General features: G+C 40.7%; 1 protein-coding gene across 1 annotated transcript; it reads left to right on the forward strand.

Moving 5' to 3' along the window:
* The first annotated feature begins 1,068 nt into the window (after positions 1–1,068).
* LOC311589273 (uncharacterized protein) lies at positions 1,069–14,744 on the forward strand. The gene is made up of 3 exons (XM_084767593.1): positions 1,069–1,580; positions 5,346–5,497; positions 13,420–14,744. The coding sequence occupies exons 1-3, from the start codon at positions 1,574–1,576 to the stop codon at positions 13,777–13,779; spliced, it is 519 nt and encodes a 172-aa protein (XP_084623719.1). The 5' UTR covers positions 1,069–1,573; the 3' UTR covers positions 13,780–14,744.
* Positions 14,745–15,053: the final 309 nt, after the last annotated feature.

Raw genomic sequence — 15,053 nt, forward strand, 5'->3', positions numbered from 1 at the left:
TACCCAGACCTACACAGAGAGATTCTCTGTTTAAAAAAAAAAAAGCCCAAACAAACAAAAAATGTTTTGGGTGACATGTCTAGAGCCTACAGCTCTGTAAGAAGTCCATGGTTTGGATCACAGCATCCACATGGTGGCTCACAGTTGCTTGTAAATTCAATCCCAGGGGATCCTATGCCCTCTGCAGGCACCAGAACACAGGGCACACACAGAGACTCAGATACACATAGACCATAGCAGGTGGTGTAGCTGTCGGAGCTTTAGTCTGAGGCGAATCATCATGGGCTTCAGTTTTCCCAAGTAAAAGATCTCTTGGGACCCCTGCGGCTGTGCCTACTAGATTGACTACCTACCTCAGCAGCAGCTGCCATGTCTCCACATGATGTGGGGGAAGCATTCTAACTTCCACCCCATCCTTACTGCCTTTGGGATTTTAGTTGCCAATGCCAAAATCTGTACCAAAGTGGTCCCTCACATGGCTGTGTTCAAGGCTGCAGAGGCAGTCACCTGTATCTTCCTGCTGCCTGTGGCTTAGTTCATGGGAGAGCAGACTATATGAAACTAGATTTCAGATTCTGGAAATATATATTATCTGGGCACTTGTCCATCTATTTGATATGTGAAAAATATGAATGTATCTCTCTGTGTGTGTATGTATGTATGTATATATACTTGTGTGTTTTTTTTAAAAATATAATCTCATGTAGGCCTGTCTGTCCCAGAACTCTTTATGTAGACCAATCCTGCTTGAAATACACAGAGATTCCACTGCATCTGCTTTCAAGTGATGGGATTAGAAGTGAGCCCTACACTACTTGGCTGTCAGATTTAATTTAGAAACAGGGTAGCATGCACCAAGCTGGCTTCAGACATTCAGTGTTGGTGAAATTGGCCTCAAACTAGTTCTACTACCTCCACCTGCACAATATTAGGATCACAGGCAGACATCACCATGCCTTGTTTTGTAACTGTTCGGGCTCTTCTTGGGGCACAGGTGAATTGTATTTAGTGGCTCCTGATTTTGCTGTATGAAGAAACACCTGGAGTTATAGGTATTGATTTCACCTTGAAAAACAGATTATCCTGGTTAAGAGTGGTTTTTCTCGGTTCACCATGTCCTGAGCCACCTAAATTCCTTTTTTGTTTGTTTGTTTCTTTTTGTTTTGTTTCTTTTTTTTTTTTTAATTTCTTTTTTCCCCCAAGGCATGGTTTCTTTACGTTGCCTTGGCTGTCCTGCAACTCGATTTTGAGCCCAGGCCGGCTTCCGATTCGCAGTGATCCAGATGCCTCTGCTTCCTTGAGTGCGGAGGTTAAAGGCATGCGCCACCGTGCCTACCGCTTGCTGTTAAGGTTTTTCCCCCCCACCTCAGGGACCTAGGTACAGAAACTGGTTTTTTTTTGTACAGTGTGCACTGAAAAGGATTATTCCTCCTGGATTAGGGAGGTTTGGGGCGGGGCCATCAGGTGGAGATATAATTTTGTTTAAATTGCAAGTCCTGCATCACAGACAGCACAGTTTTGGGGGATCCGAAGCACAGGACTGAGGGAGGAATAAGCCACACAGACAGACGCCATGTCAGGTGAGTAAAGGGCAGGAGCCAGGGTTGGGTGCAGATGGCTGTGGCTGTTCCAAGGTGAGAGGTGTCTAACTTCTCTTGTGTTTCCACAGTTTGGTCCCAGGGGGCCACAGATTTCTTTCTCCCCATCCTCCAAAACTTGTGGTACCGCGTTGTCGTTTTCCGTTTCTTTTGCTTACTGTATAAGGATTCCACAGCTGAGCCATGCTCCAGGCATCTTTTCATCACCCTAACCCTGAGTATGTTTATGTGTGTGGGGGGGGGGCGGGTTGTGTATTCCTGGAGACCAGATGAGGATGAGGGATCCCTGGGTCAGAAGTCTTGGGTGCTAGGAACCACACTGAGCTTCTTTACAAGAACAGGATGTGATTTATACTAGTGCTGTTAGAGCTAAAGGTTGTGAACTGGCTCATGTGGGTGCTAGGAAGAGAACCGGGGTCCTCTGTAAGAGCAGCAAGGGCTCTGAACTGCTCCTTTACAGTCCCATAAAATAATAAAAAAAGTACATTTAGTCAGATGGTAGCACATGCCTTTAATCTCAGCACTCCAAAGGTAAGAGGTGCACATCCTTGAGTTGGAGCCCAGCCTGGTTTACAGAGCTAGTTCCAGGCAGACAGGGTTACACAAAAAAACCCTATCCCAACAAACAAACACAGAAACACACAAACAAATATAGTTTTCATATCGTGCATCATAATTTTTTAAAGTGTGCTAGCTATTGGCATATATTAATTGTACAAAATAATGAGCTTGATGTTTTTATACACATTGGATAATATTTTCTCTTTCATTAAAGTATCAAAGACACATTCCACCTCCATGTAATGGTACTCCCATCTTTCTCCTTTCTTTCTTTCTTTCTTTTTTTCTTCTTTTTCTTCTTCTTTTGGCTTTTTGAGACATAATTTCTCTGTGTAGCCCTTGCTTTCCTTGAACTGGCTCTGTAGACTAATCATGCCTTGAGTTTACAGAGGTCAGCCTGCCTCTGCCTCTGGAGTTCTGGAATTTAAGGTGTATGCCTCTTTCTTTCTTTCTTTCTTTCTTTCTTTCTTTCTTTCTTTCTCCTTCCTTCCTTCCCCTTTTTTGATGAGCGGGAGGCAGTCTCTATGTAGCCCTGAGTGTCTTGGTACTTGCATTGTAGACCAGCCGGGCCTCAAACTATCATAGATTCACCTGTCTCTGCTTCCTGAGGGCTGGGATTAACCATGTTGGCTACAATGCCCTGCTAATTTATTATTGTTGTTAGTTTACCTCTCTCAGAGGAGAGGAATGTGGGTTTAGTGAGGCTGGCTTAATTAGCTTAAAAGAATGGTCTCCAGATTCACCTGTTGTCTGTATACAACACAGTGTCCTCTGCTTTGTCACTGAATACAGCTTCCCAGTGTGTTAGACCTATTATTCTTCATCCACTGACTCACTGGTTGACATCTAAGCTGATTCTACCTCTTGGCTGCTGTGAATAAGGCTACAGTCAACATAGATGTTCAGGCAACTCTCTGGCATTTTGCTTTTGATGTTTTCAGATATATGCTGAGGGATGGTACTGATGGATCATATGGTAATTCTAATTTCGTGTTCTGAGGAATTTCTATACTGGTTTCTGTAGTGGTTACACTATTTTCTATGTCCACCGATAGTGTAAGTATGAATAAGTTTCCCACCGATCCTCACCTGCATCTTTCTTTCCTCCCTCCCTTCCTTCTTTCTTCTTCTAGATTATTGGCTAGGTGTGATCGCACATATATTTAATTCCAGTGCTTGGGAGGCAGAGGCAGGAGGATTTGTATGAGTTCCAAGTCAGCCAGAACAGTGATCTGTCCTCCTCTGGCTCCAGAGTGAGAGGATTAAAGGTGTCTATTATGGCCACAGGCTGGGCAAGCTGAGTTTTCTAAGGATTTCGAATTAGAGTGAGATTTCTTGCTCTAGTAATCTTGCAAAACAAACAAACAAACAAACAAAAAACCCAACCCCCTCATCCCCCCCCAAAAAAAAACCCCAAACCCTCACAAATGTGCCCAGTTCTTGGGTTTTGGTTAATTCTGGATGCAATCAAGTCAACAAACAACATTATCAGTGTAGTACCCATGAAGGGTGAAAAAAGGCAGGCAGCCCAGGCACTGTCTGGGCTGGGAACTGAATTCTCATCCTCTACAGGGGCTTAATTAGCTTAACAAGGGCAGTAGGTTTTGGTTAACACTGTTAAGCCATGTACCCATCACCTCTTTGTTTTTATTTGAATTTTCTTGACGGCTAGGGATGTTCAATACTTATTTGATTACTGGTCGTATACTTCCTTTGATATGCCTGCTTCAGCCTCCCTGATGCTGTGCTTACTGGCATGTGTCGCCATGCTCTGTCCACATTGGGATAGCTACATATAAAAGGGTCAGGATAGCTTGTGAGTAAACGTGCTGCCAAAAAAAGCTTGATGACTTCTGTTCAATCCCTAAGATCCACACAATAGAAGGGGACAGCCAACACCTTCATTTTCTGTGCTGATTCCTACACGTGTGCTTTGGTATGTGAGTGCACACATGGAGAATCAATACATGAATGTAACTTAAGATCTTTTTAAATGGGCTTGGGCACGATGGCACATACTTTGATTCTCAGCACAGGATCTCTGAGTTTGAGGCCAGCCTTGTAGAGGCTCTTCTGCATTTTCTAGACAAGATTTCTCTGTTGTAGCCTTGGCTGTGCTGGATTCATTTTGTAGACCAGGCTGGCCTCAAACTCACAGAGGTCCACCTGCCTCTGCCTCCCTAAGTGCTGGGATTGCAGGCATATACCACCTGGTCTGTTCTTGTGGAGGAATTTGAATCCAGCAACAGGGCTACTCTAACAAGGGATCATATCCAAAAGCCAAGGTCAGTGTGATCCTGCTGGAACACCGATGTGTGCTTTAATCCCTCTGGCTTGAATTTAGTACACACCTCATGCCAAACAATGAGATCTATTGACAGACAGACAAAGTGACCAATCAGAGCAAGATCTGACAGAATGAGCCAGAGATAGGATACCCCCAAGTCTCATAAGAACACAGAGCAGCATGTGAGAGAACAAGGAAGTTCTTGAAGATATTACAATAGAGCTGTGGGGTACAGTACAGTTCGGTGCAGCTGAGTTCACTTGGGTTCAGAGACAATTTTTCCAAGGGTGATAAGCAAAGAGAAGTCGGTTAGAATCCAGTATCTTGGAGAGTGCTTTTGTGTCAGAACAGCTGAGTTGAAAGGGTGAGGTTATTCAGCAGTAAGTCTCAGAGGCTGAAAACATTCTAGGTTTGGGTTAGCTAATGGATGCTGAAAGCTGAAGCCTTAATGATCTGGGCTTGTAGAATATTATATTGTTTGGTGCATGGAAGCTTCCAGGGCTAGGCCTCAAGATAGTTGTATTAAAATGCTCTGGGCACAGCCCAAACCATGTATTTGAAAAGCTTGGATACAGCTCTTATCTCATGCCCACACGAGAGGAAGTAAAAATATCGTTTACAAGTCTGGTCTACAGAGAACGTTCCAGGACAGCCAAAGCTACACAGAGAAATCCTCTTTCAAGAAACAGGACAAAATCAATAACAACAAATTTTTTATTAATGTATTAATTTATTCACTTTACATCCTTTTTAATTTAAAAATGTAAGATGTATATATTATAACACATACTACTACATAAGTAAGCAAGAAAAACTTTAAATGTAAGCTTATGGCAAGGATTAGCTTTGAGTAATGAACATTGAAAGAATGAAAGTGTTCTTGTCCCTTCCTTTCACAGGACAGCCACAGCAAAAACTTCAGTACTGGACAATACTCAGACTTGAACAAATCAGGGGATTGCAAGATGCCTTCCACAGGAATATGTTCCCAGACCTGCAAGAAATCAAGGAACTAGCTTCAAGACTCCAGCTTAATTACAAGATGGTGGAGGTTTGTGCTTGGTTGTGTCTCAGGGTCATCACCTAGCCCAGGGCCTCCTTTGTGCTTGGTTTTGTTCTTGTCATTTGAAGTTTTAAAATTATTCATGTGTAGCCGGGCATGGTGGTGCACGCCTTTAATCCCAGCACTCAGGAGGTAGAGGCAGGTGGATCACTGTGAGTTCGAGACCAGCCTGGTCTACAAAGTGAGTCTACATCAGCCAAGGCTACACAGAGAAACCCTGTCTTGAAAAACCAAAAAAGAGGTATTCATGTGTATATGTGTATGCCTGCTTGTTGGTATGTACACCACATGCATGCCTGGTTCTTGAGGAGGCTAGAGGAGGCTGTGATAACCCCACAGAGCAGAGTTGCAGAAGGTGGATGCTAAGAATGGAACCCAGATCCTCTGCAAGAGCAACATGTGATCTTAATCACCAAGCCATCTCTCAAATGTTGAATTTATTTTATGCAACTGTGTTTGTTTCTCTTAGCTTATTTCTTAACCTGGGTATCACACAAATAATTGAGACTCCTTTATAATACAAGGTTTCACAACACAATCTGAGCAGTTTAAGTCTGTACATTTTACAAAAGATTTATTTATTATTATGTATATGGTGCTGTCTGCATGTACACCTGAAGGCCAGGAGAGGGCATCATATCATTATAAATGGTTGTGAGCCACCATGTTGTTGCTGGGAATTGAACTCATGGCTTCTGGAAGAGCAGTCCGTCCTCTAAACCACTGAGCCATCTCTCCTGCCCTTAAGTCTATTCTTAACACTTTATGCTATCTTCTCTATCTTTCAGGTCCAAGTATTTTAATACCAGAAGAATAAGCATGCACACTATTCTAAATGATGTCTCTTAATTAAATTCAGTCCAAGTTCTGAGGTTTCATCTGTGTTGAAGAATTCTTTTTTTGCATTTTTAAAATCAATTTTAACATATACATTTAATTATTACACATGAATAAAATAAATTACATACAGCAGGAAGAACCATGAGACAACCAGGAGTTATATAAATGTTACATTCATAATGATTTGGCTATTTGTATTTGTCAAACTTGAAGAAAGCATCTTTCTTATCTTGTCGTAAAATTTCTTAAAGAAAATCAATATCTATCATAGCTCATCTCTATTAGCTCAAATCATCTATCTGGATCTAAAAGCATCTTAATCCCTAACCAACTAAGCTTAATTGTAAGACTAAACTATCTGGTCTTCAACCCCATCAGAGACTTTAGAAGTCATAAAACGTAAATACCTGAGTGAACTGGAACTGCAGGTTAGCAGCCTCCAACATGAAAAAAAAATGACCGAGACAGTTTACTGCATGAACAGTCACCCAGTACACTCTATAACTGGAACATCATCTTCAGCCTTATAGCTCAATATATCTGACAGACATATTTGCAAGGCAGGAACTATTGAGGACTTACTTGCGCTGTCCTGGCAGAGTTTGGCCATCAACTCTGCCTTCGTCTAAGCTTGTCCATTTTTAGGGAGAATTTTGTCTGTGGCATGAACGAGGGCATTTTGCCCAGTGTCTGGTTTGCCACGTTTGAAGCCAACTCCATAATAAGGTTCTTTGATGCTCATCATCTTCTTTGAGGTAGGCTGGGCGTTGCCAGGAGTTAATTTGTCCTGTTGTCAAAGAATCTTTAGAATGATTAAAACAACTTTAAATGCCATACTCTGTATGTCTCTGAGGCTTTTGAAGAACTTATTTAACTATTTTGCCTTATGTATCTATAGAATCATATCTATCTGTTAGACCTAGGATACATAGTCTTGTGATAAAATTAGACTAGTATTTGACATGACCATTATTTGTGTTGGTATACAAAATTCCCTACCAATGAATTAAAAATCACCTTATTTGTAAGTAACAATTAAGACCTTGAGTTGAGGAGCTACCTTTTGTTCTATCCTCCCTCTATATTTCTATATCCCCCTTCCTTTCTTTTCAGCTCCTATTACCTTACCTACAAAAGGAAAATAAAGCAAAAGAGAGACGTCCCTGAGTCCAACCTAGTTTTCTCTCTAAGACCAGTAACTTATATAAGCCTCTGTAGCCCAAGAGAGAAAACAGAACCTTACCCAACCCCCCTTAGAGGAAGTGAGACATTTTTCTCTTAAGGTTTCTTCAGGCTAATTTAGGGTAAATAATGCCTTTGAAGCCCCCCCCCCCAATTGGGGAAAATGGTCAAGAGTAAGCCAGGGATATCCTTTGTGATCAGTTTCTAAATGTTGAAATTTTTCAGGTTTTATAGGAGTCCTGTGTGGAACAGTCTGAAATGCTGGACCAATTGAAATAAAAAACTTTCTACAATCCTGTCCTGGAAGCTGTGCATTTCTGATGGGCGACAGCAACTGATGCTCCTGGGGCTAGAACCTAGAGGTTGCGGGATGACAGTGTGCAGCATGCTGAGAGGAATGGATGCTGTCTGATCCAGCATCAGTGTCTGGTTCTTTTGCTCTGAAAACATAATTTCTCACAAGTGTTATACAGTCCTAACATTATAATTGTACAAGGTGTGCCAGATCTACAGAGCAATTAAGGCTGTCTCTCTGCTCATTGTATGAGCAGAAGTAAGACTTCTGCAAATCTTTCTTCATTCCATACTAAGAATGGCCTCTAATTCTAAGTCACAGAGAGTCGGTGACCAACACGAGGCCTTGTCTGTGCATGGACATTTGTATTTCAGCCACTCTCAGCGCTATTCCCATGTTGTAGGATTGGCAATATAAATTACATGCTTGTTCTGTAGTTTGAACTTTTCATCCTGTTTTCAGCCCCCTCCCTCATAACTTCCCAATCCCACTCCTCCCTCATCACCACCCGATCTCATTTCCTCCCTCATCCTCCTTCCCTCCCTCCCCTAGTCCTTAGAACAGGGATCCCTCCTCCCCTAAAGTCTGACCTCAGCTTATCCAGTGTGCTCTGTACTACATGTAACCTTTTCCTCTGTGACTTGGCAAGGCCACCCTACAACTCTCAGCACACTGCTCAGTGTCCAGCTTCGAGCCTCGATAACTGTCCTGATCCCCCACTGGGTGGAGTTTCTCAGAGGACATCTATGTCGGGCTAAATCCACTTATAAGTGACTATATACCCTGCATGTCTTTTGGGGTCTGGGTCATCTCACTTAGAATGATCATTTCTAGTTCCATCCATTTTCCTGCAAATTTCAAGATTCCCTTGTTTTTAAAAGCTGAATAGTATTTCATTGTGTAAATGTACCACAGTTTGTTTATCCATTCTTTGGTTGAGGGAGATCTGCTCATTTCAAGGTTCTGGCTATTATGAATAAGGCTTCTATGAAAATAGTTGAGCAAATGTCCATGTTGTATGGTGGAGCATATTTTGGATATATGCCCAGGAGTGGTATAGCTAGATCTTGGGGTAGAACTATTCCCAAATTTCTGAGAGAGCACCATATTAATTTTCAAAGCAGTTGTACAAGTTTGCACTCCTACCAGCCATGGATACGTGTTCCCCATTTCTCTACATGCTTGCCAGCATGTGTTGTCACTCGATTATTAATCTTCGCCATTCAGATAGATGTAAGACAGAATCTCAAGGTCGTTTTGATTTGCATTTCCTTTGATGACTAGGGATGTTGAGCATTTCTTTAAGTGTTTCTCAGCCATTCAATATTTCTCTATTGAGAATTATCTGTTTAGTTCTGTACCCCATTTTTAGTTGGATTATTTGGTTTGGTGGTGTTAAATTTCTTGAGTTCTTCATATATTTTAGATATTAGCCCTTTGTCAGATGTAGGGTTGGTAAAGATCTTTTTCCAATACATAAGCTGTTGCTTTGTTCTGCTGACAACATTTTTTGCTTTTTGAAGCTTTTCAGTTTCATGATGTCCCATTTATTAATTGTTGACCTTAGAGCTTGAGTTGTTGGTATTCTGTTCAGGAAATTGTCTTCTGTGCCAACGAGTTGTAGGCTCTTTCCCACTTTTTTTTTCCTAACACATTTAGTGTCTCTAGTTTTATGTTGAGGTCTTTAATCCACTTGGACTTTAGTTTTGTACAGGGTGATAAATATGAATCTATTTTCATTTTTTCAATTATACATGCAATTAGACCAACACCATTTGTTGAAGATGCTGTCTTTTTTCCATTGTGTGGTTTTGGTTTCTTTGTAAAAAAAAAAAAATCAAATGGCCATAGGTGTGTGGATTGATTTCTGGGTCAATTAGATTCCATTAGTCAACTCGACTATTTCTATGCCAATACCATGCTGGTTTTATTACTGTTGCTCTATAGTACAGCCTGAGATCAGGGATGGATATTCCTCCAGAAGATCTTTTATTGTACAGGATAGCTTTACCTATCTTGGGTCTTTTGTTTCTCCATATGAAATTGAGAATTGATCTTTCCAGTTCTGTAAAGTATTGTGTTGGTATTTTGATAGGGATTACATTGAATCTGTAGATTGCTTTTGATAGGATGGCCATTTTTACCATGTTGATTGTCCCAATCCATGAGCATGGGATATCTTTCCATCTTCTGAGATCTTTTTCAGTTTCCTTCTGCAGAGACTTGATGTTTTTGTTTTTCATATAAGTCTTTTACTTGCTTGCTTAGATTTACACCAAATACTTTATATTGTTTTAGGCTATTGTGAAGGTTGTGGTTTCCATAATTTCTTTCTCAGCCCATTTGTCATCTGTATAGAGGATAGCTATTTACTTTTTCATGTTAATTTTGTATCCCACCACTTTGTTGAAGTTGTTTATCAGCTATAGGAGTTCTTTGGTAGAATTTTGAGGGTCACTGATGTATACTATATAATATTGTCTGCAAATAATGAAACTTTAACGTCTTCCTTTCCTAACTTCTTCCTTTCCTATTTGTATCTCCTTTAGCTCTCTTATTGCTCTAGTGAGGACTTCAAGTACTATATTGAAGAGAAATAGAGAGAGTGGACAGCCTTGTCGTGTCCCTGATTTCAGTGGGATTGATTTGAGTTTTTCTCCATTTAGTTTGATGTTGGCTATAGGCTTGCTGTATATTGCCTTTACTATGTTTAGGTATGTGCCTTGTATCCTCGATGTTTAAGACTTTAAACATGAATGGGTGTTGGATTTTGTCAAATGCTTTTTCAGCATCAAAAGAGATGATCATGCGGTGTTTTTCTTTCAGTTTGTGTATATGGTTAATTACATTGATGGATTTCTGTATATTTAACCATCCCTGCATGCCTGGTATGAAGCATACTTGGTCATGATGGGTGAGATTTTTTATGTGATCTTGGATTCAGTTTGCCAGAATTTTATTGAGTATTTTTGCATCTATGTTCATAAGGGAGATTGCTCTGAAATTCTCTTTCCTTGTTGGGTCTTTGTGTGGCTTAGGTATTAAGGTGACTATGGTTTCATAAATGAGTTTGGTAGTGATCCTTCTGCTTCCATTTTGTAGAATGGCTTGAGGAGTATTAGTATTAGTTCTTCTTTGATCTAGTAGAATTCTGCACTGAATCCATCTGGCCCTGAGCTTTCTTTTGTTGGGAGAATTTTGATGACTGCTTCTATTTCCCTAGGGGGTATAGGACTATTTTATTTGTTTTCCTGATCTTGATTCAACTTTGTACATGGAATTTATCGAGGAAATTGTTCGTATCATTTAGATTTTCAAATTTTGTGGCATAGAGGTTTTTGAAGTAAGACCTAATGCTTTGGGTTTCCTTGGTATCTGTTGTTATGTCTCCCCTTTTCATTTCTGATTTTGTTAATTTGGGTATTCTCCCTTTGCCTTTTAGTTAGTTTGTCTCAGGGTTTGTCTATCTTGTTGATTTTCTCAAAGAACCAGCTCACAACACAATCTGAGCAGTTTAAGTCTGCTCTTAACGCTTTATGCTATCCTCTTGTAATCCCAGCAAACATCCCAGTGACACTTGCTCTTTGTAGCTTTCCTTGCTTCTACTTCCTTCTTTTTCAACTTCCTTTGCCCTCTTCCTTGCTCCTTCTCTAACTCCTCCCCTGTCTGGAAGGAAATCCAGTCCTATTCTCTCCCCTGCTCATTGATTGTCTGTAAGATGCCTTATTGACATATCAGGAGGACAATTGGGGAGCAGAGTTTATTCAACACTTAGACAGGAAAACAGAATTTAAACTATACAATTTGGCCTACACTCCAATTCCACCCCCTTTAAGTTTCATGAGAGAAAATGTCATATATCTAAGGATAGTCATGATCTCTTGATCTTCATGCCTCCATATCCTGAAAGTTCTGCATTACAGGTATATGCCCCCATGCCTGCCTTTCAATATTCATTTGATATTACTTTATTATTGAGGCAGGGTGTCACTGTATAGCCTTGGATATCCAGGAACTTGATATGTAGGTTAGGATTGTCTCACACTCAGAGTTACCTTGACCTCTGTCTCCTGAGTGCTGGGATTAATGGGGGAGGACTCCTATTCCTTGTCCTTTGTGTTTTTGTTTTTAACCAGCCCTGTTTATTGACAGTTGATTTGTTCAGGAATGGATTCTGGACAGGAATGTGTGGTTTTATTTTCATGACCACTCACTTTATTGAGATACACTAAGGCTCCTTAGGGGATATAAGATCTGCAGTGTAAAGGTAAGCCTGACAATAGGTTCAGAGAACTAAACAGAACTTTTTCTTTCTTCCTTCCTTCCTTCCTTCCTTCCTTCCTTCTTTCTTTCCTTCTTTCCTTGCTTGTTTTTTTTTTCTTCCATTTTTTTTTTGAAGAAAGGTCTTCCCTGTATAGACCTGACTGTCCCAGAACTCACACTGTATACGAGGCCGGCCACAAACTCTGGGATCTACCTCCCTCTGTCTCTTGACAAATAGGAATAAAGACATGGGGTATGACCAAATATCTAATACCCTTGCTTAGAGGAGTTGGTTCCTATATTCTTCTATATTGTAATGATAAAAAAAAATGAACTTGGGATTGGGTTATTTTCTTACTGTTTTTTTCTTTGTTTTTTCTTTGAGACAGGGTCATATTTAGCCTAGGATAGCCTCACAGTTATATAGCTGTAGACGACCTTGAACTCTTAACCCTCCTACTTCTACCCGCCAAGTGCTAGGCTACAGGTGTGTGCCACCACACATGACTCAAAATATTGTCCTTGACAGTCAAGAGGCATATTTTCTTACTGTCTTGTGATCTAGGGTGGGAGAACTCTGCTCCAGCCACTAATAGAATCTCATACCATCTACCTCAGGGATCTAAGACAGGGAGGCTGGGAACAGCATATCAAATAACTATGAGAGATTAGTAACAAGATTTCTCACCTGAGGATGGCATATTTCTCCTCTGGAATCATTACTTTATTAACAAGCTCTCAGGCTAATTATGATGGGGTCAATTGGTAGAGTGATTGTGTTGAATGCACAAAGACCAAGGTTTTATCTCTGGTACAGACTCTACTGGCCCAGTCTCAAAAAAATAAATGAACAAAAGATAAATTGCTGAGTCTGGAGAGATAGTTCAGTGGTTAAGAGCACTGGCTGTTTTTGCAGACTACATGGGTTCAATTCCCAGCACCAATGTGGTGGCTCACAGATACCTGGAACTACAGCTAAAGGCCATCTAATACATTTTTCTAGTCTCCATGGGGACTGTACTCAGGTTAATAGAAGCATAACTAAAATAACAATGAAATAATTCCTGCATGGTGGCATATAACTTTAATCCCAGCACTTGGGAGGCAGAGGCAGGAATATCTCTGAATTAGAGGCCAGCTGTCTCTACAGAATGAATTCCAGAATAGCCAGGGTTACTCAAAAAGAAAAAGCAAAAATGAAACTATATGTGTATATATCATATTAAACATATATAATGTATGTAAATTAAAATAAATTTACATATTAAAATAATGTAATGTTTAAAAATAAATTTATTTCAAAAAAATTAAACACTACTTTTTCTACTAGGTGTGGTTTTCAAATCAGCAAGCCAAAGTGATGACAGGGCAGGGAAACGTCCAGTGGAGTTTATCTCTGGCAGCATCCAACCAGGCCATGCTTATGAGAGGAGGATCCTTCTACCAAGCCGTGCCATTGATGGATGCATCATTCAACCAGAATATGCCAATGAGAGGAGCATCATCCAACCATGTCATGCCAGTCATCAGTGCATCATCCAACCAGACCATGCCAGAGATTGATGCTTCCTCCAGCCACGCCATGCTAATGGGAGGAGCAGCATCCAGCCGTCTAATCAGAAAAGAAGCGCACTGTCCAACTAAGCTAAGCCAAGGAGAAGAACATCATCCAATCAGGCCATTCCATTGATGGGTCCATCATTCAGCCATGCTATGTAAATGAGACATCAGGAGTCACAGAAGAATTCTTGAGCAAAGCAACCAGAAGAGGCTGGTGCCTCTGTAGTGGAATCCCTGCAACCTTCTCAGGGTTTAGACATCTCCCAAATCTGCCTGGGGCATTCAAAACTCCCTGTGCATCTGTACCCCAATACATAGACAAATTAGTGAAAATGTATGAATGACTAGGGATGACTACCCCCAAAGCTTTGATAAGTATCTCCCACAGGGTGCCTTGACTGACCTACAAATACATCCATATGTTGGAGAAAGACCTGAAAATTCAAAGCTCTGAGTTTTCCATGAGGGAGGTTCCCAGAATTCTCTCATGCTGTTTACCTGGCTGTTTCCCCCAAAATGCCTGCTGCTATGAAACTTAGCCTGTCACAACTAAATGCTTTCTTTTTATCAGAATTGCTTTGTTCATGGTGTCTCTTGACAGTAATTGAACACTCACTAAGACACTTGCCTTCTATTTATTTTATGCCTCTGCTAAGGCTAAATTTCATGGTATACTACTATGGAGAAGTAACCCTAGTCCCTCACTGGCAGGTGTTCCATCACTGAGTGGTGTGGGTTAGTGTGGTGCTATGTATTTTAATGGTGATTACTATCCTCCAAGATCTTGTTCCTGTTCAGAGGAGGACTATCTCACCTATGCCGGATCTTGCTGTATAAACCTTGTTCCAATTAATTTAAATTCGATTTGCTAGTAAAAACTGCTGAAGCTTGGGATTGGGCAGAGCAGAAGCAGGTGGAGTTTAGAGGTTGCGAAGCTGAAGGTTGGGTGCTTGCAGGAGAAGGTGCAGAGGAGGAGGAGAATGGATGGATTCCAATAGTGTGCACCTTTCTGCTTAATTTTTAATAAATCACGGTTTTACCTTGTGGTTATTTGGGGGAAATTATTGATTAATTAATAAATAGGGTTTTATTCAATATATGACTGGGTGTTAATTATTAATATCATCAACAAATATTGAAATGTGTGGCTTGAATCTATGTCTCAGAAGTTCTGAGTGAAAGGCAGTTTCTTAGTGAAAGAACGGAAGATTAAAACCAAAAATGTTGTGAAACAAACATTGTCTCCTTCATGTTTCTTTAAGGGAGAATCTAATCTCCACCACAGACAAAAGGCAGCCTATTGTGGGCAGATGAGAGACAAAGGAAAAGGACTTAATACAACCAAGCTGGCTGCTGCTGTGCCTTAACACTCACAGAGCAATGATGGCTCCAGGGGTAGGGCAG

Source organism: Acomys minous, assembly GCF_964271855.1.
Source record: "Acomys minous genome assembly, chromosome: 2".
Lineage (NCBI taxonomy): Eukaryota > Metazoa > Chordata > Mammalia > Rodentia > Muridae > Acomys > Acomys minous.

Bases quoted from the DNA above. Each gene is read 5' to 3' on its own strand.
- LOC311589273 (XM_084767593.1), top strand. The intron at 5,498-13,419 runs GTTTGTGCTTGG...TTTTTCTACTAG, and splicing joins TTAATTACAAGATGGTGGAG to GTGTGGTTTTCAAATCAGCA.